At 37.8% G+C, this 27431-nt stretch overlaps 1 protein-coding gene across 1 annotated transcript; it reads left to right on the top strand.

Moving 5' to 3' along the window:
• The first annotated feature begins 519 nt into the window (after positions 1-519).
• LOC139031074 (uncharacterized) lies at positions 520-27431 on the top strand. The gene is made up of 4 exons (XM_070455195.1): positions 520-804; positions 25221-25439; positions 26255-26330; positions 27188-27431. The coding sequence occupies exons 1-4, from the start codon at positions 520-522 to the stop codon at positions 27337-27339; spliced, it is 732 nt and encodes a 243-aa protein (XP_070311296.1). The 3' UTR covers positions 27340-27431.

Raw genomic sequence — 27431 nt, 5'->3', positions numbered from 1 at the left:
TTACTGGTTAACTGTTGTTACTAAATAACGTTCAAGAGCAAACGAAAAAGGACAGGAATTTTCTTAATTCCTGCAATGAATTCTAATTTTTGAGTTCCTAAGAAGAGTTGTGACTGTAATCACGTTGTATGTATGTAGATTTTTGAGAAACAGCTTGTTTCACCTTTACCCTCTCAAAATAAATCTTAATAGAGATGAAGTGAAAAAAAAAACGTTGGCACTTAGGAGGACAGGAAGGAAAGGTTACAGTGCTGGTTAAATAAAACCTGTTTCCACATATTCCATAGAGAAAGGTATATTCATTAGTTATTTAAAACTATATTAGAAGGAAACAGTAAGGGAAAAAACCAAACATCTGCACCTACTCTCAAATATTTGTAAATAGGTAATTGTACTTCCTGGAGGGATGTGAGTTGTTTGATTTTACTTGGTTCTTCGTTCCTCCCTCTCCTCCGCGTTCTCCATCTTTCTCCTTTAGATTATACTATCAATTTAGTATACACAGCGGCGATTTATATAATGGGACTTTCCAGAGTCTCGAGCCTTGCTGGCTGCGGGGTTAATCCACACCCGCCGCCACCACTGGAGACACGCCCCAGTCACACCTGCCCCCTAGCGTTCGCCCGAGGCCTCGTCCTCATTCCGGAAGTTCGAGGGCTTGGAGTTTGGAGCATGCGCAGTGACAGGAACCCGCGAGTTCGTGAGCCCCGGGACCCCCGCGCTCCGCGTCAGCGGCTGGCTTCGTGCAGAACCAACTTGACTGTAAAAGACTGGCGAGTTTACTTCAGACTACTCAGCTTGCTGGTAATGATTTTTGCCACAGAAGTGGATCTCCTTGATGAGTCTTTAGAGCAAACTTTGTCTTGTACTTTGTCAGCCTAACTCAGCTGAATTTAACTTTGTGGTGACAGCGCAATCGGAATACCACGTTTGCCTGTTTAAAGATACAGATGCTCACATCACATCTTGACACTGGTCTTAAAAGATCTTGCGGGTGTCAACTGAAATAAAATCGAACCGCTCAAATAAAGTAGAAACGTTCCAATTGACTAACAAAAAGCCTGGATTTCTCTATATACTTTTCCAAGTATTTATGGAAAGACTAAGACTGTTTCTTAGAGATAAGGTAGAGAATGAGATTTGGATAAATTTCCTCCTCTGAAAAAACTGGCATATAACTTTAAAGATGTTTCCCATCATCTTTTCCTTTCTTTTTTTCTTTAAACGTGAAAGTCGCTCAGTCGTGTCCGACTCTTTGCGACCTCGTGGATTGTAACCTGCCAGGCTCCTTTGTCCATTGGATTCCCCCAGGCAAGAGTGCTGCAGTGGGTAGCCTTTCCCTTCTCCAGGGGATCTTCCCAACCCAGGGATCGAACCCAGGTCTGCCGCGTTGCAGGTGGATTCTTTACCATCTGAGCCACCAGGGAAGCCCTTTTTTCTTTAAGAGATCTACAGTTTAACTGTAGTGGATCTTAAATTCGGATTTAAGTTGTCCTCCTTGTGGTTCATTGGAGTTCCTGCTTCTGTTTTATGCTTTGGTTTTTTGTTTGTTTGTTTTGTGGAGTTCCTGCTTCTAATACTTGTTTTCTTTCACCAATTGTGAAAAGTTCTCAGTCAGTATCTTGAAATATAGTCCCTTCCTCATACTCATTCCTCCCAGCCTGCTCCGCATCCTTCTCCTTGTGGAATTCCAGTTATATATCTGTTAGGCCATCTTATTCTGTCCTTTTTGTCTCTTTCCTATTTCTCTACTTCTTTGTATCTCTGGATTTCAATTACAGACAATTTGGTGTAAACCATCCATGGAATTTTATTTTTTATTTTTATTTTTTGAAATTTTAAATTTCTATTAATTTTTCATTTCTAGAAGTCTTGGGTTTTTAAATATGTATTCTTTACACATGACTCTCATGCCTTTTATATTTTGGACATTTTAAACAAATTGATTTTTATTTTTTCTATCTGACAGTGCCTATATCTGCAGACTCTTGAGCCCTAATATTTGTGATGCCTTGTTTCCCTATGTGTTCATTGACATTTTTTCTTTTTACCGCAGGCTCTCATTTTTATTTGTACTTGATCTGTGAAAATTCTTTGAGGCTTGGGATGCAGGTGGATTCCTCCATGGGAGGATTAGCGTTTGTTTCCATGAGGCATCTGTGGGCATTACAGTGCCGTATCAATTTAAACTAAACTACCTGTTGGCTTGAGGGGTTTTGTTTGTGTGTGTCTGTGTATTTCATAATACCATGTGATCTGTGTTCAAGATACAATATTAAATGGAAGTCAGTTTGTGGTTATGAATTTTCAGGAGAAATCCTTTTTCCACCTCCAGTCAGAATTAAGATGTTCATGTTTCAAGATGGGCAATTTTCTTTTTTTTTTTCCCCCAAGTTCCAGATTGGTGTCAGTGTATAGTTCTAGTTCATTTTTAAGCTGCGAGTATAACACTTTGGGGGTCCAGTGTCATTTAAAAGGGGGTCTCCTAATATAGTCCCTAATTTGAGTGGAGTGTGGGCTTTGTCTGTTATCCCTGAAACCTTAAAAATTAATGCCTCAGATCATCTGAGCTCAGCAATGCCATTAAGGCAAAAAGCAACCTCAGTGCTTTACTTAGCTTTTGGAGTTCCTGCCTTTAACTCATTTTTAGCCTAAGTAGTGTTAACTTTCTTGGTTAATATTTGCATGCATTTAAGATTTTTAAAGATGGTTTGGCGCAGCAATTAGGGCCAGTCTGGTACTTGGTACATTGTGTTTCTGACATTATGGTTTATTGGCAACATCTACAATTATACATTAGTGTTCAGATTGCTTTATCTCTGAATCTTTTTTTAACCTTTTAATTTCATCTTAATTTTGGCTGTTCTTGTATTGGATTATTTATTGATATTATATTATTGCATAGCGTAAAGCATGGGGCATTCTGTAGTTTTCCATATGCTTACTTCCAGACTTTTGCCTTTTATGCACTATGTCTCTCTTCCTTTTTTCCTTCCTTTCTTCTATTTTCTCTTCCAGCCCTCTGTTCCATTTTTTCCCTTCTTTTTTGCTTTATCATAGTTCTGTAATTGCCATGTGATTTACCTTGGTCTCATTTATCATCAGATACTGCTACCCAACTGAACATAGTGTAGATTTTCCTTGAATCACTTCCCATCTTTCCTGTACCCAGTTGGTCTTTCTTTCCAGCTTATAGGCATGCGGAGACGGCAGAGGTGCAGGCCGTGAGTGTGGGGAGGGCAGGGGTGGAGCCCTGCTGTGGGTGAGTATTACCCTTGCTATAGACCTGGCATCTGAGTTCTTTTCAGAGATTCTGTTATGAGAGAATTCTTGAGTTGGCTGTCATTCCAACATTGTACAGTTCTATTCAAGATACTCAGCTTATCAACCCTTCTTATCACTAATGAATTTTCAACTTAAGGTTTATTTTTATGTGTCTCACCTTCATTTTTCTCAGGGATGCCTACTTAACTCCTCTGTGCATGTATTTCTAAATTAAATGACATTAGTGAGAACTTGCAAAATACTCTAAACTCATTTTTCATGGTAATTCTTCTGGGAGATGAAGGGAAGGTTAAGAGGTGTAATACAACATGACAGCATTTTCTTTGTTTTTCTTTGACACCATTCCTTTATGACATTAGGTTGTGACCCTTTGTTTTGTTGCTGCTGTTAAGTTTTATCCTCCCCTCTTTTGTAGGTTTTTGTTGTTGTTATTTATTTGATTATTGACTTAGATATTGGGGAATCTTGCTTCATTCCACTGTCCTTAGCCAAGTAAACCTTACTTTAAGAATTGTTGTTCAGTCGCTAAGTTTGTGTCCAACTGTTTGCAGCCTCATGGACAGCAGCATTCCCAGCTCCCCTGTCCCTCACCATCTCCCAGAGTTTTCTCAGATTCATGTCCATTGAGTCAGCGATGCTATCTGGCCATCTCATCTTCTGCCACCCGCTTCTCCTTTTGCCTTCAGTCTCTCTCCGCATCAAGGTCTTTTCCAATGAGTTGGGTCTTCACATCAGGTGGCCAAAGCATTGGCGCTTCAGCCTCAGTCCTTCCAGTGAATATTCAGTATTGATTTCTTTTAGGACTGACTGGTTTGATCTTGCTGTTCAAGGGACTGTCAATAGTCTTCTCCAGCACCACAGTTGAAAAGCATCAGTTCTTTGGTGCTCAGACTTCTTTATGGTCCAACTCTCACATCTCTGCCTGACTACTGAAAAAAACAATAGCTTAGACTATACAGACCTTTGTCAGCAATGTGATATCTCTGCTTTTTAATACACTGTCTAGGTTTGTTGCAGCTTTCCTTCCAAAGAGCAAATGCCTTTTAATTTTATGGCTGCAGTCACTGTCCTCAGTGATTTTGGAGCCCTGCAATACAAATTATTCTTTTTATTAATGGCTTTATTTTAGATACTTAGGTTTTAATAATATATGTCTGTTAAAGATATTGTGCATTCCATATAAATTATCACTACCCATAGTAGAAGACACATGCAGAGATACAAGAAAATTATTTTTGTTGGAGGCGGTGTAATTCTGGGTGCCTGGCATATGTGATATCCTACTGGGAGACCCAAGGCAGAGTAAGTCCTGGTTGTCTGCAAGAGAGAAATACCGCAGGAATAAGTGCTGAACATAGATTTGACTGCTTCTTTTTTACTAACAAGCAACCAAGCACTTAATTTTATTTAAACAAAAAAGCCACAAAAAACTCCCTTAGGGCAATGAAATCTTTCAGTGTTGACTTTAAACACTGTGAACTAGCACTCATGCTTTGTTGCTGATCAACTCCTCCTGCAAGCATATTTGCTGCCCTCTGCAGGCTGACTTAAAACTTACATTGAAATTCCGGGAAAAAGCAAAAGTGGAGTTGCTCAGTCCTGTCCGGACTCTCTGTGACCCGATGGACTGTAGCCTACCAGGATCTTCAGTCCATGGATTTTCCAGGCAAGAATACTGGAGTGGGTTGCCATTTCCTTATCCATATTCCAGTACAGATGTATATTCCTGAACTTGAAGCAAGAATGCCTATGAAATTACAAAGTATTTCTATTTCTGCTGCCTAGATGCCGTGTGACTTGGAACTATTACTTGTTAGATGACTGAGAGATGGAGACCTCAGTTTAGTATTTTTAAAAAAGAGAAATATGCATAAGGTAGAAATTAAATGTCAATTTGGGTCTGATTCTTAAATCAGTGTACTTTAACCTAGAGGTCCATATATGAAATATTTCTTGATGTTATTTTTCCCCCTGCATTTTCTTTCGCTAGTTGACCCTCCCTCATTCAAGGAAATTTCTCTGGAATAAATGTTACATATTGCCCTTCAGATTCAGAAACCGTGATGCAAATATAACATACAGCATTAGAACAAAATATTTGTCTCATTTAGTCCCCAGTGATTAAACTGCAAATTATGGGGTAGAAAATCCAAAATGTATTAAGGGGACTCAGAGTGAAAGGTTTTTGCACCTACTTTCCACTCTGACCCTGAGCAGCTGTGTTCCCACAGAATTAGCTACTCTAGAAAAGTTCAGTAGCAATCTCTTAAATATAGGTGCATAGGGTATGGGAGCAGAAACGGGACTGACGCGGGCCCAGGGAGCATCCTAGAGCCACTGGTGGCATGAGAGTTCTTTCAAAAGACCCCAGGTGTAGAAGTGAGAGAGAAGCGTCTGCCCTGCAGGGGCCCTAGGGTTATAGGAAGACACTACAGAAGATCAGATCTTGGCTGCAATCACATCTTAATATTGATGTCATGATGGAGAAAGGGTGTCCGAGTACCTTATAGTACATTTCAAAGATTACAACGTGGCATTGCCACAGACCAAGCAAGAGGAGTAGATGTACTTTCCCAGACAGAGGAAGAAAGAGGGGTGTGGAGGGCAGATTCTGGATTTGAGTGAAGCATGAAATACTCAGAAATCCCTGGAGCAATAGAGTTTGCTGGAAATAATTAAGCTTTATCATTCAGAAGAACGGGTTCTTAAGATAGAGTGCTCAGCGAGATACAAGAAACATAAAGTTAACATTGGTTTTCACACCAGCATTTGTGATCAGAAAGATTTCAGTGAAGGTTCTGAAAGAGAGTGAAAGACTCAATGGCCTATGTGGGGAAAGAATCTAAAAAAAAAAGTGGATATATGTACATGTGTAACTGCTTCACTTCGCTGTACGCCTGAAACCAACATTGACACAACATTGTCAATCAACTATACTCCAATAAAAATTAAAAAAGAAAGTGAAAGATTCAGACGAAGCTTCTGAACAAATCTCTCCAGCTTTGGGACTTGGCGTTTATCCATCCTTCACTAGCATCTTAGTCTTTGTTCACACATGGTGTCCAAAGTTTCTCTTTATGTTGTCTGCCTTTAACCCCTATCTTAGTTTGGGTAACTTTCCCCAACTCAAAAAAAAAAGCAGCAGGAAGACAGGTATTATATCAGTTTTGCGTATCATTTGTCTCCACTGCCTAGAATGGTTCCTAGCTTATGGTACATGCTTAGCTTAATCAGTTGAGTTCAGTCACTCAGTCGTGTCTGACTCTTTGCAACCCCATGGACCGCAGCACGCCAGGCTTCCCTGTCCATTACCGACTCCCGGAGCTTACTGAAACTCATGTCCATCAAGTCGGTGATGCCATCCAACCATCTCATCCTCTGTTGTTCCCTTCTCCCGCCTTCAATCTTTCCCAGCATCAGGGTCTTTTCCAATGAGTCAGTTCTTCTCATCTGGTGACCAAAGTAATAAATAATCATTCAAATGAAATGATTTTTTAATTAAATGACTAAAGCTCAGATGAGAAACAGTATTTTGCGAGACAAAATTAAGGCAAAATACTACTTTCACTTTTTACTTCTCATTAATAGACTATGAGTAAGTTTTATGGATACTTGGTGTGTGGCAGTTCCTAGGATGTAATTTGGAAATTATAAGAGATTTCACCATGTGTCAACACAAAGGGCAGATTTTATCTTTTCTTAGAATTATATTTTAAATGTTACAGTTTACTATTTGGTGGGTGACCTTTTAATCACCAATCTCTGCAGCTTCACATTACTAGAAAGAGTGGAAAAGGGATCAGAGATGTATTCATAAAGCAAAAAATAAGAGGACAAGTTCCAAATTAGCTTAGTATTTCAAACAAACATTGTTGTTTGCTGCCCCTTACTGGTAAGATAACAAAATTGTTAAATCACATTTTAAAAGTCTAGTTCTTGGCAGTGAAATCAGATTTTATAGGAAATAGCTCCTTTATCACATGCACACACACAAAATTACACAAGTGAATTGTCTCAAAGACTGAGCACCATATGGGATGAGTCATTTAATTGAAAGCAGTTTTCTGGCCTTCAGTTTGGATAATTGTGGAGAAAAGTTAAGTACTAAAACAAGCTTCATGTGTGAGGTGCTCTCCCTTGCTTGAAAACTTGAAAGTTATCATTGGCAACAAATACAGTCAATTTCCTTGAAGTGATAGTCTTATTTTTGAGAAAATATGTGTCAGGTGCCTACATCTGGATAACCAGGGTTTGTCTTCCAGTCACTCTTTCAGATAAAAATGGCATTCCTTGAAGAACAGCAGCTAATTCAGATTGCAGTGGAAACTAAAGCCCGGGCTCTTCCATCACGGTAACCATCATAATAGATCATTATTCAGCAAAAGTTTTTTGTGCACACGTCCCATGGTATCACACAGAAGTTAGAGAGCAGCAGGACTGAACTTCCAGGAGAACACAGCCCAGAGCCCAGAGGGTTCTTAGAGCCGGGGGTTGGGCTTCTGCACGCAGAGCCAGCGCTTCTGCCCTGGTCCCTGTTAATGGTTAATGAGCCCAGGGATTCCGAGTAATGTTCTACCTTTACTGCCAGATTGCCTCTCCACGGAGGACTTTAATTTGGGCATGAAATGGCCATGGAGGTGATCCAGAACTGTAGATTAGCAACTGAAACTGTGGTTTCCTCTGGTATATCATCAGGAAACTCCATATCTCCAGGGCCTGGGTTGAGATAGGCAGCCGCAAACAGTATACAGAAAGGACCTAATTCTTGGTAAACAGGTAAGAAGATTATGTGTAAGAAGACAATGCTAAAAATCTAGCCTAAAAGAGAAGACAAGGATGAAAATAGAAAGTGAATAATGAAGGCAGAAGTCAGGATAGGAGAGAGCAGACAAAAGGAGGAAGCAATTGAAAAAACACTTTGTGCAAAAGTTGAAGAAATAAAAGCCTCCATCAGCACAAGAGTTCCAGCAGTCGCCACTTTATGGTACCTGGTATGTGATACGGGGCTTAAAGGCAGCTCCATAAAGGTATTATGCAGGGCTGGAACCCACATCTAGGTGGGAGAAAAGTACCTGAAGCTGAAAGAAAACAGGATCAGAAAAAGTGGCCCCAGGAAGGGATCTAAGAGTCAGAAGGTAATTCAGGCAGAGATGCGTCCTCCCCTGTCTCTCTCTGTCCTCTGACTTTTTCAGTGAGCTACTGGAAAGAATAATGCTGTCTCCTCTTGCTCATTTTCAACTCTTTGCACTCAAACTTTATCCCCTACACTTCACCCATCATAAATGTCATCAGTGGCTTTCTAACAGAAAAATCCTGTAGCCTTACTTTAATTCTCCTTTTGCAACTTTATTTCCATCAAGCCTCTTCTCAAAAGTCTCCTGATCAAAAGCCTCCTCTTAAAAGAGAAACCTTTCTTAATTCCCCCAAATAAAATAGCAGTCATTGTCATACAGTCACTATTCCTTATGTTATCCTCTTTTTTATGTTTATTTTTGAAAAATTCCGGACATAGGAAGGTAAACTGAACTGCTTCAAAAGTTACCTAGTTCATGGGCAAGTTTGTTTTACCTTGTTCCGCACTAACTTTCCCCTCCTATATTATAGTTTCCAGACATATCTTTTCATCTTATATCGAGTTTTTTTTTTGTTAAGCAATCATAATACCATTATCATAACTAGAAAAAAGATAATAAGTCTTGAAATATGTATATGTATATATACACACATACACACAATGGAATATTTATTCAGTCATAAAAAAGAGGAAATCATACCTTTTACAACAACGTGGATGGAATGTGAAGTCATTATGCTAAATGAAATAAGCCATATAGAGAAAGACAAATACTGTATGATCTCACTTATGTGTGGAATCTAAAAAGCAAGAGAGAGAAAACCACTCATAGAAAAAGAGATTTGATTTGTGGTCACTAGCAATGTGATGAACAATGTGATGGCTATATTTAATACTGTTGAATGATGTATAAAAAGTCATTATAGGAATAAATTCTTGGAGTTCGATAAGGAGAATTTTTTTTTCTTTTTTTTCTTCTCTCTTTTCCTTTTATTGCATCTGTATGTGTAGATGGATGTTAGCTGAACCTATTGTGGTCATCATTTACTATATATATATAAATCAAACCATCATGTTGTATGCCTTAAACTGATACACTGATGTATGTCAGTTATTTATCAATAGAACTGGGAAAATATAATAATTATCTAATGTAGCAAATATTCAGTCAGTGCTTAAAGGACCAAGTTACTCATTAATATCAGGTTTTCTTTGTTTGAATCAGTATTTAAATAAGCTATATAACTGATTTGTTGGTAAGTTTCTTTTCTCTCTCCCCACTTTTTCCCTTGGTAGTCTATCTATTGAAAAAGAAACTTGGTCATTTGTCCTGTATCATTTCCCATTCTGGATTTTGCTAATGAGTTTCGTTACTACTTTCCTCTTTGGTATTTCCTGTGAAGTGATGGTTGGATCATATGTGGTTTTCTTGGTGAAACTGCTTTATAGGAGTTGTGGTGTTCTTCCAACAGAAATTATACTATTTACTTTAGTGACACAGGCAGAAATTGATTGGTATTGACTTGATCCATTAATGCACTAGAAGTTTTAAAATGATAAACTTCAATTCTGTTGTTCTATCTTATTAACTAGAGTACTGTTATAAAGAAAAACTTCACCAGATCAATTTTTTTGGTTACGCAGCTGTAGAGTTCATACAGGAAAGGTGGGATAAATGCTTGATTGGTTCTCTTTAAAAAAAAAAAAAATGAAGTTTCAAAATAATGAGTTTCTCAGCATCTTGGAGCAGTTACCAGTTGTGAAAGTTGCTCAGTCGTGTCTCACTTTTTGCAACCGGATGGACTGTAATTCGCTAGGCTCCTCTGTCTGTGGGATTTATATCAGTTTGTTGAAAAAACTTTCCCATTCCCCACCCCTACAAACTCAATAGCTTAAAGCAATAAAGCACTTATGAATCTTGCCAAGATGGAGAAACAAGGTCCAGATTATCATCCTGCCTAAAATAATTTTCAAAAATCTAAAATATATGAGACAGCAATTTGTAAGACATTGGACATTAGACAACAAAGGACAGTTAATCTCTGGGAGACACGAAACAAGGTAAGCTCAGTGGATGTCCCACTGTCCTAACTTGGGGGGTTTAGAGTTCATAACAGGAGGGAAAGCTGAGGCAGATCCCAGCATACTCCTTGAACCAAGGAGATGCAGGCAAGATTTTAGTGAGTCCAGAGAAACTAGAGTTCAGAGGAGATAGTACCAGAGAAGAGAGAACTGTTCATTGATAGAACTGTGGGGATAAGGAGAGGTACGTCCTCAAGTATCAGCTGAGTGCTGATCAGTATATGCATGTGAGGAAATTACCTGAGGTTGGAGGAGAATAAACAGAAAGGATGAGAGGCAGCAGTGCCTAGCACTCAGAGGGGCCACAGATAGTGTCTGTCCCCACTAACCAGACCAGAAAACCCATAAGTTATAGAGTGTTAGAAATAGTACATGGAAGGGTCTTGTCTCAAGATTAGAGATTACATGGCCATGGACTAAGCACTGAACTGATCTCACTTAAGAACCTTAAATTCAAGAGTTTGAAAGGTCAAAGTATTTCCAGGTCACAAAACTGTAACCCAGAACAAAGTTCAAGAATCCTTTTGGAATGCAGAAAATGCCCAATACCCAACAAGATAAAAGTTTAGATTGTCTGGTGTCCAATAAAGTACTATTAGGTATGGAAAGGAGCAAGAGAGTAAGACTTACTATTATGAGGCTAAAGCTACTTAATCAAAACCCATCCAGAATGGACATACCTGCTAGTAAACAAAAACATTAAAACATTTATTATGACTTTATTTCATACATTCAGCAAATTAAGAAGAGACAGGAAACATTAAAAAGATCCAAACCAAATTTGTAGAATTGCAATGTGTGAAATGAAAATGTTGAATGTAGTTAATGGCAGGTTAGAGACTCTAAAAGAAAAGTTTAGGGGTGAATAAACCTGAAGATACCACAATAGAACTGTTCAAAATAAAGCACCCAGAAAAGAGGGAATTTTTTTTAATGAACAGAGCTGTGAGCTGCAGCACGATTGAAACAGACCAATCTACTCATATTTGTAGTCCCTGAAAGAGAGGAGAGAAAGGAAGAGAAAAATTATTTGAAGAAAACCAGCTAAAATTTTCCAGATTAAATGAAAACTATAAAGCCACATTTCCAAATATTAAGCACAGGAATCATGAGTAAAAATATACCAAGGTATATCATAATCAAATTGCTCAAAACCAAAGTAATATTAAAACCAACTAGATGAAAAAAATGCAAAATACACAGAATATACATGTGACAGCAGATTTCTTGTCAGAAACAGTGCAAGTAAGAAGACAGTGAAGCAAGAACATTAAAGTGCTGAAAAGAAAAAAAGTGTCCATTCTATACCCAGTGAAAAATATTTTAAAGATGAAAGTAAAGACATCTTTAGACATACAGAAGCTGAAAGATCTCCAGTATACCCACACTGTAAGAGATATTCAGAGAAACCCTTCAGTTAGAAGGAAAATGGTGCAAATATGACCAACACTAAGGAATGAATAATTCCAGAAATGGTAAATTCATGGGTAAATGAGTATTTCTTTATTATCTAAATATTTTAGATGATAATTGATTATTTAAACAAAAATAGTAACAATACAGTGTTGAGTTTATAACAGAAAAGCTATATAACAAAAAATATGATGACCACAATAATGCAAAGGTCAGGAGAGAAGAAGGAGGTATGTACCATTGTAAAGCTCTCTTGATATACTTGAAGATACATATGATAAAGTAATAGAGTAGGAAATGGAAATCCACTCTAGTATTGCCTGGAAAATTCCATGGACAGGGGAGTCTGGAAGACTACAGTCCATGGGCTTGCAAAGATTCGGACATGACTGAGCTTGCACACAAGGCAACGATGATAAAGGTATATACAATAAAACTTAAAGCAACCACAAAAATGACAAAGCAGTAAGTTACAGCTAATAAGGAAATAATGGAAATAAAATTTTATAAAATATTTAATTAAACCAAATGAAGGAAGGGAAAGAAAAGGGAGAAAAAACAGATGAATAAAGTAGAAAAAATAAAATATTTAAATCTACCCATACTATCCACATTAAATGCAAATTGTCTAAACACCCCAATTAAAAGGATAAAATTGTCAAATTGGGTTAAAAAATCAAGACCCAACTGTATGCTGCCTACAAAAAAACGTACTTCAAACATAAGGGTAGAAATAGCTAACAGTAGAAGAATGGAAAGATACACCATGCTATTAAAAATCAAAGAAAGAATGGCTTCCCAGGTGGCGCTAATGGTAAAGGACCCACCTGCTGATGAAGGAGACATAAGAGACCCTGGTTCGATCCCTGGGTCAGGAAGCTCCCCTGGAGGAGGAAATGGCAAACCACTCCAGGATTCTTGCTTGGAGAATCCTGTGGACAGAGAAGTCTGGCGGATGTATTCTGTGGAGTTGCAAAGAGTCAGACCTGACTGAAGCAACTTAGCATGCATGCATTGATATCATACAAAATAGATTTCAGATTTCAGAGCTTAACATTTTACCAGGGTAAAGGACGTCATTTCACAGTGGTAAAATTGTCAATTTATCAAGAGGACAAAACATTCCTAAATGTTTACTCACCAAATAACAATGTTTTAAAGTACATGAAACAAAATTTATAGCTATAAGGAGAACTTGGCAAGTCTCCAGGTATATTTAGAGAATTTCAAACCATTGTCTTAATAATTAATGCAACATGTAGATGTGAAATCAGTAACTGTCCTTAGAGTTCAGTGATCTATGGCCTGAGAGTGAAATCCATCCTCTGTCTGTCCCACCTGATTTTGTAAATAATATTTTATTATGTTAACATTCTTTCATGTGTATGTGTTGTTTATGGCTTCTTTTGGATCACAACAGAAGGTGTCTGTGGCTGTCTATACACTGTAACAAAATAGTAGTATTTAGGGGAAAGTTATAGTACTCAGTGCCTATATTTTGTATAGAACAAAAATAAAAACCAGCACATCAAACTCTGTGAAACACCACTAAAGCATTACTTAGAGGGAAAGTTTATAGCACTAAGAGCCAAAAAATGAAAAAAAGAAAGATCTCAAATAAATTAGTTTAATTTCCACCTTAAGAGTTGCATAATTGTGCCAAAGACTCTATGGCCTCCAAAGCCTAATGTTTTTACTATCTTTTTCTTTATTGAAGAGTCTGTTAATACATGACAGAGAAGACTAGGAGAGTACCACCACTTTGACTGAATGGACATTTATAGACTACTCCATTCAACAGTAACAGAAGACATTCATTTCAGATGCACGTGGTACATCTACCAAGAAAGGCCATATTCTGAGCCATAAAACAAGTTTCAGTTCAAAAAGGTTAAAGTCATGCAATGTATATGCTCTGATCATAAATAGAATTAAATGAGGATGATGGATATATCTGTCAAATCATTCACAGTGATGGTTTTATGTGTGTACACATATGTCACAATTTACCAAGTTGTACAGGTTAAATATGTGCAGCTTCTTGTATATCTGTTATATTTCAATCAAACTGTTTAAAAAATAGGCTTGAAAAGTGATCTGGGCAGTTCAGCTTCTCCAGGCTGAGCTTTGTTGGTCAGCAGGCAGCTGGCTGTTATAGTATGACCTCAGTCAGCTGAGATGACTTAATTCTTTTACATGTAATGTCTCATCGACCAGCAGGCTAGCCTGGACTTTTTCACAGCATGGTAGGAAGGTGGCATAAATGAGAAAGCACAGCTGTGTAAGAGAGCAAGCAGAAGCATGCTTACTTCTTGAGGCCTAAGACCTAGCACACGGTCCTTTCTGTTGCATTCTGTTGGTCAAAGAGAGTTGGAGGGCCAGTCCAAATTCAAGGGATGGAGAAAAATACTCTCCCTTCTGATGAGAAGAACTGCAGTCATGTCGTAAGGAAAGGAAATCATTGAGGCTGTTTTTTGCAATCAATCTTAGGATCATTATTAACTCATGGATTTAATCCTATTTGATGTATTTTAGCCAATCGTAGTTATACTGCATTCAGATTGTCTGCATTAGGACAGTGGGAGCCACCATTTGTTTGCAAGCCCTGCCACATTCTCCAAATCTGGAAACCACATTTTCCAGATTCTCCTTTCTTGTGTGGTTTTAGGTCAGAGTTTGTCAGTGACAGGAATGCACGCAAAATTTCAAAGTTGAAAGTGGAGGCAGAAACCATTATTTGCAGGAGTTTTCTGTGGCCAGATTCATTGGCTTCACAGATCTGTCCATGAGCTCACACTTCAGAGTCACTGTAGGTGGAATGACAGCTTCTCAAACTCTTCTAGAATTCTTTCTTTTCAAACTGATTTCAGCTTCATGGTGAAGAATTAGAGATATGATCCTCTGGTTGCTTTCTCAGCTTTTCCACACTCATGTAAATTCAGATTCTTATAACAAACCCTTTTATTCCTATAATAATTGTGTGACTCTTCTTTTGTTTGAATCTAGACTGATAAAGAGGTTCTTCAAGTTGGCCTCTGAGTCCTTTTGATATAATATTGTGTAATCTTTAATAACTCTCTTACTTTCTGGTATAAGAAGATACTCTTAAGTTTACCTTTTATTATTACTGCCCAAGATCTGAAATCAGCCATTTTTCAGGGACCAGCTATTTTTTTTTTAAGTTACTTAGAATAGTTGCTCTCTGAGTACATGGTTTATTAATAATAGCTCCTTTCACTATCTGACATTAAGTCATATATATATTTGCTTATTGTCTGTCTCCTCCTCTAGAATATGTCTAATGGAAACAAGGACTAATGGGGTTCCAGTGCATCCCTAGTACATTTTCAGCTACTAAAATGCTTTATTTTCTTAGACTTGTCAAGTGATTTCTTACATTTTCTATTCTACTGCTAAATAGCTTGAGTCCCTTTAATGCAGAATTAGCTCCTGTACCAGAAATTGGTTTATATTCTTACCTTGTTTATCTATAAAATATATCCCAAAGATTTCTGACATCTGTTTTTTTAAGGCTATGTACAATGAAGAAAATGTTGGCAGGATAAGTTTAATTAAAATTACTATGCAAGGTAACAAGTCAGTTGCTATTTTTTGTCTTTATTATACTGCAATTAATTTGAACATTAACAATTTCAGAAAAATAATCACAGGAAAGTGACTGTGATATGCAACCAGGCATTTTTCTTCCAAGGACAAACCTTGGATTACATACAATAAGAATCTACTAAACTGGAGCAAAAGTAAGTGTGGCTTTGAGCAAAAATTTGTTGCAATGCAGCTGTCATGTGACACCTAGTAGCTCTGTGGGTTTTGTGGACACAAAAAATAAACAGTGAACTCAGAAATGTATCACCACAGTAGTCTATTTTATATAAATATGCCAGTGCCAAACATTTGATGCTAACCACAGAGCAAAGAAGTCAGTATGCAGATTAAACATGGTAAAAATTGAAATGTAAATAATCATAGTCACACCAGTACAAACCACATGTTTTTCATAAAATGCCTCCAATTGAATACTTAACTGTCAGGGTAAGTATCTGTAATTGGAGAAAGGGAACAGTCTAGAGAAATACAAACTTTCTACTATAAACTTCAGTGATTTGATTGAGATAGAGGAGTACCTATAAATCTCTTGATGTTTTAACAAATTTGATGTTTAACAAAAAATTTTTGGTGTTTTAACAGCTAAACTAAGTGTAATTAGAGAGGTCCTTTATGTTTTACCAAGTCAGTATGCCTTAATATAAAAATTAAAATGTTGAAATTATATTTGCATTTCAAAAATTCATCAGGTTTTTAAAAACAATTCTTTATATTTTTGTATTCTTTTATAATTTGCTTATACAATCTTCAAAGATCCTGTGAATTATTCCTATCTGAATTGTTCAGTTTCAGCATTTTGTAAAGTAGCAACAGATTGAAAATGGAAAATGTTAACTCTAAATAAATCAGAAACCACTCACAGATTTCTTAAAGCCAAAAAAATAAACAAGAACGATCTAATTGGTGTTGCCAAGCCAATATCTTAAGTTGTGATCTACAAAATGTGACTATTTGGTTAACTACAAATAAGTTAAAGAGCTAATAGTATTTTTATTCTTTTTTATACTATTAATATACTTTATGTCAAACCAGGGAAGGCTCTAATAAAAATAATCTGTTGATGTATAATAAAAATATATCTATTTTTGATAGCTCAAAATTCACTTCACTGCAAGCCTTGATGGGACAAGGAATAAGGAAAGCAGAGCATGTTGGGTAGTAGTAGCCCATTTCCTGTAGCAGCATATGGGAAAAATCAGATTGCAAGTCTTCTGGGCTGGGCTTTCTTCTTAAATAAATACCATGCTCTGCTATGCTGCGCTCAGTACACACACACTGATTTTCTCCTATCTGTGTTGTCCTGGAAACAAACACCAGCGTGGAGTTAGAAATGCAAGAGCTATAGTGGAGATAGCACATGTGTAAGATGAAAAGCAGAGGGACCAAAAGTGGTCAAAGAAAGTCTACAGCCTCCAGTGCAAGTCTGACACATGTGAAAGTGAAAGGGGAAGCAAGAACTGGGGAGGAAGAGCCTCAGACCACGCTGCAGCTCCGGAAAGTCTCAGTCAGCCCAGGGGGGAACGCTGGTGCAAAACTGTCCATAGTTTCAAATTGGGGAGAAATTGCATGCTCTTCTAACCTGCTGTGTTTAGTCTCTCCAGGGATCTGCTTGAAGACAGCTTGGCCTTGATTTGAACCCTGGAATATAACCTGAAGGCACTGCTGTTGGAGGCTGTCAGCTTACTATACTTGTGGCAGCTTCTCTCTCTTTTGTAAAAATATTTCTTAATTGAAGTATAGTTGATTTACAATGCTGTGCCAATCTCTGCTGTAGCAAAGTGACTCAGTTATATACATGTATAAACTGTTTTTTTTAATGTTCTTTTCCATTATGGTTTATCACGGGGCTTCCCTCGTAGCTCAGCTGGTAAAGAATCCACCTACAATGCAGGAAACACCAGTTCGATTCCTGGGCTGGGAAGATCCGCTGGAGAAGGAATAGGTTCCCCATTCCAGTATTCTTGGGGTTCCCTTGTGGCACAGCTGGTAAAGAATCTGCCTGCAATGCGGGAGACCTGGATTGGGAAGATCCCCTGGAGAAGGGAAAGGCTACCCACTCCAGTATTCTGGCCTAGAGAATTCCATGGACTGTATAGTCTATGGGGTCACAGAAAGTCGGACATGACTGAGTGACTTGAACTTTGATGGTTTATCACATGATTTTGAATATAGTTCCCCGTTCTTTACAGTAGGACCTTGTTTATCCATTCTAAATGCAGTAGTTTGCATTTACCAACCCCAAACTCCCAGTCCATGCCTCTTCCTTCCCTCTCCCCCTTGGAAACCACAGTTCTGTTCTCTGGGTCTCTGAGTCAGTTTCTGTTTTGCAGACAGGTTCATTTGTGCTGTATTTTAAGATTCCACATGTAAGTGATATCATATGGTGTTTGTCTTTCTCTGAGTAACTTCACTTGGTATGATAATCTCGAGTTGCATCCATGTTGCTGCAAATGTTGTTACTTCATTATTTTTTCTGGCTGAATAGTATTCCATTTATCTACATGTACCACATCTTTATCATTTCATCTGTTGATTGGCATTTAGGTTGTTGCCATGTTCTGGCTATTGTGAATAGTTGTGCTATGAACAATAAGGAACAATATGAACAAAGGTGTTCCAGAAAAACTTCTGCTTCATTGACTATGCTAAACTCTTTGACTGTGTGGATCACAATAAATTGTGGAAAATTCTTAAAGAGATGGGAGTTTCAGATCATCTTACCTGTCTCCAGAGAAAAGTGTATGTGAGTCAAGAAGCAACAGTTAAAATTGGACTTGGAACAACTGACTGGTTCAAAATTGGTAAAGGAATACAAGACTGTATATTGTCACCCTGCTTATTTAACTTATAGGCAGAGTACATCATGCGAAATGCTAGGTTGGATGAATCACAAGCTGGAATCAAGATTTCCAGGAGAAATATCTATAACCTCAGATATGCAGATGATACCATTCTAATGGCAGAAATTAAAGAGGAACTAAAGAGCCTCTTAATAAATGTGAAAGGAGAGTGAAACTCAACATTCAGAAAACTAAGATCATGGTATCTAGTCCTGTCACTTCATAGCAAATGGAAGGGGAGAAAGTGGAAATAGTGGCAGATTTTATTTTTTTGGGCTCCAAAAATCACTGTGGACAGTGACTGCAGCTGTGAAATTAAAAGACCCTTGCTCCTTGGGAGAAAAGCTATGAGAAACCTAGACAGAATATTAAAAAGCAGAGACATCACTTTGCCCATAAAGGTTCATATCGTCAAAGCTATTGTTTTTCCAGTAGTCATGTACAGATGTGAGAGTTGGACCATAAAGAAGGCTGAGCCCTGAAGAATTGATGCTTTCAAATTGTGGTGCTAGAGAAGACTTGTGAGTCCCTTGGACTATAAGGAGATCAAATCAATTTCAATCCTAAAGAAATCAACCCTGATTATTCATTGGAAAGATTGTTGTTGATGCTGACACTCTAATACTTTGACCATCTGATGGGAAGTGCTGACTCATTGGAAAAGACCCTGATTCTGGGAAAGATTGAAGTCAAAAGGAGAAGTGGATGGCAGAAGATGAAATGGTTGGATGGCATCACCGACTCAATGGACTTGAGTCTGAGCAAGCTCCAGGAGATAATGGAAGACCGAAGAGCTTGGTCCATGGGATTGCAAAGAGCTGTACACGACTTAGTGACTGAACGACCACAACAACAACAGGAGCCGTGCCATTACAGTTCCAAGGCGGACCATAAAGGTCAAAAAGTGGGCCATGGCCCCATTCCTGGAACTCCCCACCCCTCCCCCCAAATATGTAGAATGCTCCTCCCACTCATTAGCCTATAAAATTACCTGCCTGTATAAAAACTGACAACCCCATACCCTGGTGGTGCTCTCGCCTTCTGAGATGGCCTACACTGTGTCTGTGGAGTGTGTTTCTAAGTAAGTCCACTTCTTACCTACTACTTTGTCTCTTACTGAATTCTTTCTGCAATGAGACATCAAGAACCCAGGCTTCATTAAGTCTTGAGACCAGGTATGACCTCAGTTATACGACTATGGGGTCAAGTCCCAATCTGAGTATCACAGTTTTCGGAGGAATGTCAAATAATTAGGAGTCATTTTTAATCCACCAAACAGCCCAATTACCATTCAGCAATTCTTGCATATAAATGATATTCTTAAATATGTTTTTTCAGTACCCAAAAGAAAGAAACTTTTTGTTTCTCTCTGTTCTCAGATTAATTCTGCTATAGCTGTGTTATGTTGTACCTTATATTATGCTACTCTCTATATTTTAATATATTTAGATATTAAATATAGTTTAATCACCATTTCTAAAGTCTACACTAAGATATTTTACATTTATGCCCAAGTTGTTTATATACCAATATGAATGAAAAATGAAGGCCGAAATTTCATAATGCTCATTTTACTCCTCACTCTTTCTTTCTTTGCCTCCCACAGTCTCTTTGCTCTTTTAAAACAGATTGAGTGTGCAATTACAAGCATCTCAGTGCGCACACACTTTTTCTCATTATCATTAAATGATAGCATGTAAAAAAGTATTTTGGGAACCACATAGACCAAATTTGGGAACCACATAGACCAAATTTGGCATTTCACAGGAGTGAAATCTAAGGCTCACAGAAGTCTACACAAGCTTGTTCAAATCATGCAAATAATTTGTGGATGAACCTAAAGTAACATTGACGGTTCATTGATCCTCTTCTGTTGTACAGATAGCATATGTGTTTTTTGTTGGTATATTTTTCAAATGGAATTTTATTAGAAAACTAAAAAACTATTTTTAAAAATTTTTATTGGAGTATAGTTGATTTATAATGTTGTGTTAGTTCCAGAGGTACACAGAATAAATCAGTTATACATATACCTATATCCACCTTAAGATTCTTTTCCGTATAGGTCTTTACAGAATATTGAGTAGAGTTCCCTGTGCTATACAGGAAAAACTATTTTTAAATGTCAAATTAACCATATTCAGAACACCAAGCCATAGCAATGATTGAATTTCCTCTGATTACCCAGTTACATCCTTCCTGTCTTTTAACACAATTCTGGTCACTTTAGCCTTATGCAACCACTGACTCTTGACTGTTTTCAGGATAATTTCTTGTGGAAAAATATTGGGTTGGCCAAAAATTCATTCTGGTTTTTCCATAACATCTTTGGGGAAAATCTGAATACATTTTTGGCCAGCCCAATAGAATGCATTTTCCTTCCGTAGGAACCTACTGGTTTGTTAGTCCCTACCTCGGATATCTAGTAGAAAACTTACTCCTCTTAAAGAACCTGTAAGAGGCAAATCAACTGTAGATTTCATCTTAACTTATTGGCAAACTTGGGATTTCTCAGGCTGCCTGCCTGGTAATGAGGATACAGGTGATAAATAGCACTTGAGTAGTTAAAATTATAACACCAAGGTTTATAATTAATGCATTTGTTCATTTAATTGATTTTATAAATAAGAGAAATTCCGTTGTTATAAGAAATTTCACTCCAAGGAAATGACAAGTCTCATTCGGTCAAGGTGACAGACAACTCTCTCAAATGCCAGGAACAAGTTTAAATTTTTTGACATTTCTTTTCCTGTAGACTATTCTCATCACTGAGGACATAGGACCTACTTTATTAGTTCACTATCAATCAGCTCTAGCTGTATTAAGACTGAAAGTGTGGACAAAATTCTTTAAAAAGAAATCAGCACACTATTCCAGTTTACCATACACATTCCAGTAAGTACCATACACATGCTAGTGTGGCATCATGGCAGCTGGGTAAAGAGGGACGATGCCAAATTTATAAAAAAGGATTATCAAAAGTATCAATGATTCCTGAATTTTCAGAGTATCGAGCATAAAGTGAAATAATTGACACCTTTTATGCATATCCTTCAGAGTATAATTCTAAATTAATATGACCACCATACCTTAGGCACCTCTCACACTCATAAAAGCAGCACATATATAACAGATTCTCTTTGTAATGGGTTTGATAGGCTCCCACTACCTAATGGTCAGTTGTTTGCTCTAGGGACATTTCCAGATTAGAAAGTACACTTATGCATGTACCAGAAAATAAAAATTCCTGTGACTCTATTACCCAGAGATAAATGTAAATACCTGAGGATGGATATATTGTAATTTCTTTTTTTTTTTTTTTCATTTAAAAACATGATGTGAAAAAATTTTCATGTCTAAATCCTCTTCTACAGTATATTTTTCTAAAAGTTGTGCAACATTCAATCCTATGGCTGGTTTAGAAAAATATACTAATTGTTAATCATTTAAAATTTTTTTTTTTTTACTAATAATAGCAACACTGGGTGAATATCCTAGAAGCATATTGGTTGTATACATTCGTGAATTTTATTCATGACAGAAACAAAGAAGTGAAATCTCTGGACCAAACCAAAAGGTTTGCACATTTGAAGGTTTTTATAGCTTATTCCCAAATTGTATCCAGAATCTATAATTTGTATTGTCTTAGTAATTTGAAATATTCATTCTTCCCATACACTGCTGCTGCTGCTAAGTCGCTTCAGTTGTGTCCAACTCTGTGCGACCCCACAGACGGCAGCCCACCAGGCTCCCCTGTCCCTGGGATTCTCCAGGCAAGAACACTGGAGTGGGTCGCCGTTTCCTTCTCCAATGCAGGAAAGTGAAAAGTGAAAGTGAAGTCGCTCAGTCGTCAGTCGTGTCCGACTCTTTGCGACCCCATGGACTGCAGCCTACCAGGCTCCTCTGTCCATGGGATTTTCCAGGTGAGAGTACTGGAGTGGGTTGCCATTGCCTTCTCCGTCCCATACAATAACTAACATTAAAAAATACTCTCATCTTTACCAGCCAGAAATAGTTACCTCACTAATATTTTAATTTTCCTTTATTTGACTAGAGTGAACTTGTGCTGTGTGCGTGTGTGCACGTGTACTCAGTCGTGTCCCACTCTTTGCAAACCCATGGACTGTAGTCTGCCAGGCGCCTCTGCCCATGGACTTGTTCAGGCAAGAATACTGGAGGGGGTTGCCATTACTGGGGTTGCCTACTCCAGCGAATCCTCCAGACCCAAGGATTGAACCTGCATCTCTTGCATCTCCTGCATTGGCAGGCAGATTCTTTAACACTGCATAACCTGGGAAGCTCTATTGTACTATACTGCAATTTTTTTCTCTCTTCATATTCTCCCATATTAGAGTTTCTTCTTGAGAATAGCAGCCTACTCTTGTGTCCCCTTAGGTCTAGAGCAAAGAGTGCTGTCACAACACCTGAGTAGTTTCTACCCAGTAGTATGTGTTGAATAAATGAAAGTGACGTTATAAAATATAAGTCAAGAAGCATAATAGATAGTGAGTATATGTCACCCATGATTAGAAATTTGTTAAATACACATACACACAAAAGAACAATTCACACATACGTAAGTAACATTAAGAAATTCATTCATTCTCTCATTATTATAAGAACCCTGTTTGGTACTAACTGGATAAAGGTGTCTTAACTAGTGAAAATCTTTAACCTTGGGATTTTTTTATGTGATTTTACTAATTTATGGTCATACACCCACAACTTGAAGAAGGTGCTTCCAAATCCTTTCAAGCCTACTATGCACCTGCTCTAATGAACAGATGAGATGTATTTGTAATTTGAGCGTTCCCTTGCCTGTATTAAATTCTTCGTTAAAACCTCAGAAAGTAGATTATCTTAAGTAATATGATGAATTCTGTTGATTATTCAAGTGCTGCTAAAAGAAAAAACCTAGTTATTGTACATAATGTAATAAAAACCTCAGAGCAAGGAGTGTAGCCAGAATACCAGGTACAAGTGTGTGAAGTGAGTGAGGGTGTTTCTGTGTGTGTCTCTCCATCGTACTATCAACCAGTTAAGTAAAATAAAGTTCGCTGCCCTAAAGACTTTCTAGAGGGAAATCTTCCTGGATAACCAAGCAGCACACATCAATATGCCTTGTCATCCAGGAAGATTGCCTCTTGCTGTTATTTCTGTAGGAACACAGTTCAACTCCCAAACTTGTCCTTTCACTAGAGCCTGGAGTTCAGTCATCAGAGGAGGAAGAGAATAGAAGATTGCATGATAGAGATTAAAATTTGACTTCCACTCTAGGACTCCATCACCTGGGCAGGAAGGCTGGGATCTGCAGTTCCCTATGTGCAGGTTTGGTAAGCAGCTAGCCATTCTGTGCTACATCTCGTTTTATGTTTTGTCATATTTGGTGCAGCATTACACGGTGCCTTTGAGGATTTTGCTGTACCTGAGTCTCACAGGTGCTATTATTTCCTTGGTCTGTTTTACATTCACTTGCTTTTTATACTTCAAAAGATTTATCTAAAAAGAAAGCTATTAAAACTGTAGTTGGAAAGTCAGAGTGAAATATCCATGAATAGGACTTAATTATAAAAATAAATGTACTGAAAACAAAAATTTGTGCATATGGTAAGGAATGAGAATGCTTTTATGAAAGGGAAAAGGAAGTTGGATGGGTCGTCTTAAAGAGTTCATGGCTTTTCATTGGCTGAGTCCTTGCTAGGAAAGTGTAGGTGTCTTTCTTTTCCCTGCTGGGTTCTGCCATCAGTACCATCATTACAGGCCACGAGAGCTCCCCCTTCTGATCTTTAGACTCTACTTGATTGAGGTTTCTGTTTATTAATTTTTGCATTTGTCACCTTTCTGTGAGTTTAAAGAACCTGAAAGCACTTAGATAAGAGATTTTCAACAACTTGATTTCTGAGTTCTTCAAAAATTGTTTCTGATTACTTGTTGCCAGGTCCCAATTATGCACATATGGATTCCAGTTAGCTATTTAGTTCTCAAATACGAGTGAGCATCTATGAATCACTATATACTTAAATAATGTTTCCAGTTAGGAAGAGATAGATTAAAATTAAGCAGTCAAAATAGAAGAGCCTGGAGGAAACAAAGACAGTGCAAGAGCAAAAGAAAGCTTTTAAAAAATTAGTTGTCACAAGATAAAAGAAAATTCTGCAGTCATAAACCTAAAATGGGATGCTATGAAAAGAAAATGTTCAGAAAACAAGATAGAGGTCTTTGAAGTCAAAAACAGAATGGAATAAATGAAGGAGAATAAATTATCAAAGAAATAATATGAATGTAATACAAAATAATATGTATTCCAGTCCAGGTTCGATGCATGATACAGGGTGCTTGGGGCTGGTGCACTGGGATGACCCAGAGGGATGGGATGGGGAGGGAGGTGGAAGGGGGTTCAGAATGGGGGACACATATACACCCATGGCGGAGTCAAGTCAATGTATGGCAAAACCAATACAATGTTGTAAAGTAAAATAAATTAATTAATTAAATTAAAAAGAAAAAAAATAATATGTATTCCATTTGTTTCCTTGGAGACCTTCTTTCCTAGCCCTCTTTCCTTTTGCGCCAACCTGAGCCTGTTTTTCTGTAGATTCAATACAATTGTTATTGTTCAGTGGCTAAGCTGTGTCCAGTGCTTTGCAGCCCAACGGACTATAGCATGCTAGGCTCCTCTGTCCTCCATTATCTCTCAGAGTTTGCTCAAATTCATGTCCCTTGAGTTGGTGATGCTATCTAACCATCTCATCCTCTGCCATCCCCTTTGCCTTTTGCCTTTAGTCTTTCCCAGCATCAGGGTCTTTTCCAAAGACTTGGCTCTTTGCATCAAGTTGCCAAAGTATTGGATCTTCAGCAACTGTCCTTCCAATGACCAATCAAGATTGATTTCCTTTCAGATCAAAAAAGCAAGAGAGTTCCAGAAAAGCATCTATTTCTGCTTTATTGACTGTGCCAAAGCCTTTGACTGTGTGGATCACAATAAACTGTGGAAAATTCTGAAAGAGATGGGAATACCAGACCACCTGACCTGCTTCTTGAGAAATCTGTATGCAGGTCAGGAAGCAACAGTTAGAACTGGACGTGGAACAACAGACTGGTTCCAAATTAGAAAAGGGGTACGTCAAGGCTATTGTTACCTTGCTTATTTAACTTATATGCAGAGTACATCATGAGAAATGTTGGGCTGGATGAAGCACAAGCTGGAATCAAGATTGCCAGGAGAAATATCAATAACCTCAGATATGCAGATGACACCACCTTTATGGCAGAGAGTGAAAAAGAACTAAAGAGCCTCTTGATGAAAGTGAAAGAGGAGAGTGAAAAAGTTGGCTTAAGCTCAACATTCAGAAAACAGAGATCATGGCATCTGGTCCCATCACTTCATGGCAAATAGATGGGGAAACAGTGGAAACAGTGACTGACTTTATTTTGGGGGGCTCCTTAATCACTGCAGATGGTGATTGCAGCCATGAAATTAAAAGATGCTTACTCCTTGGAAGGAAAGTTATGACCAACCTAGACAGCATATTAAAAAGCAGAGACATTACTTTGCCAACAAAGGTCCATCTAGTCAGGGCTATGGTTTTTCCAGTACATGTATGGATGTGAGAGTTGAACTGTTCCATGAACATGGAAAAATGTGAACAAATATAGTGGCAAACCCAACAGTAAAGAAACTACTATTGTGTTGTGGGAGTAAGCAAGGAGATGTAAGGTCACCCCCTAGTCGAAAAAGAGTATTCAGAAAAATGTGCATTCCACAATAGCAACCTTCATGGAGAGGAACAGAAGTAAATTACAAATGATTGTCAGACATGGAGTTCCAGTCCTGATCTAGCGCTGGTTTTCTGAAATAGGATATTAAGGTGTTACATAGAGAAACTACCTGATGATATTTTATGACATTCATCTTATCATCATTACCTGACAGATTAGGAAATACCTACAGGGTTGCTTCCCTGGTGACTCAGAGGATAAAGCGTCTGCCTGCAACGCGGGAGACCCAGGTTTGATCCCTGGGTTGGGAAGATCCCCTGGAGAAGGAAATGGCAACCCCCTCCAGTATTCCTGCCTGGAGAATTCCATGGACAGAGGAGCCTGGGGACTACAGTCCACACGGATCACCAAGAGTTGGACATGACTGAGCGACTTCACTTCACTTCACTTCACAGGGTTTTAGCAGCTTAATATTAGATTTATGTTTGCTAGTTATTATTGAAACATTGTGGAGTAGTCCTTATAACTGCTGTAAAAAACTAGAAAATTTAGGCTATTTATAGAATACAGGGATAACAAAGTCATAGTTTTGAAACTGACTCCATTACATACTTAGTAATGAATAACTTGGGAAAAAGAAAATGACTTCACTTTGTAAATATGCAACTAAATTTTATGAAGGTAAATTTTAAAGAATTCAAAAAAGATGTTTGAAAATATTTGTTCATCTATTAAAATTTTTTAGTAATCTCATTAATAAAGTCGATGAATTATGTGATATTGCTACTCTTTACAGTTTGGATTAAACTGTTATGGTAGCATGCTTCAGTGAAGTCTACTGTATATTCTGTGTGTGTGACACAGATAACATGTGCTTGTTTTAAGTCAACATACAAGAGTGTGTAAAACAAGGCAGATATTGCCCCCAACCCCATTCAATACCACCACTTGTTAGTAATCTTAATCTGAATCATCTGGTGTATGTTTTTTTTACCACATAAAAAGATATTGTGCTTTGCATAACATTGTTTTTTTTCTCCAAAATACATATGTGTGTGTATGTATATATATATATATATATATGTGTGTGTGTGTGTGTATATATATATAAATTTAACACTGTGTCTCTTTTAATCTGTTCTTTTAGATCACTTGAATAGTGTCATGATATGGCTGTGTCATAATTTTTGGACCATCCCAATGGCAACCCACTCCAGTATTCTTGCCTGGAGAATCCCAGGGACAGAGGAGCCTGGTGGGCTGCTGTCTATGGGGTTGCACAGAGTCGGATATGACTGAAGCTACTTAGCAACAGCAGCATCCAGTACTGCTGGACATTCATAGCACTTGCAGTTTTTTTATGATTATAATATTAAAATGAACTTTTTACA

This window comes from Odocoileus virginianus, chromosome 25, assembly GCF_023699985.2.
Source record: "Odocoileus virginianus isolate 20LAN1187 ecotype Illinois chromosome 25, Ovbor_1.2, whole genome shotgun sequence".
In the NCBI taxonomy this organism is placed as follows: domain Eukaryota; kingdom Metazoa; phylum Chordata; class Mammalia; order Artiodactyla; family Cervidae; genus Odocoileus; species Odocoileus virginianus.
The sequence above is the reverse complement of the archived record's forward strand: the minus strand, read 5'-3'. Positions and strand labels throughout refer to the sequence as shown.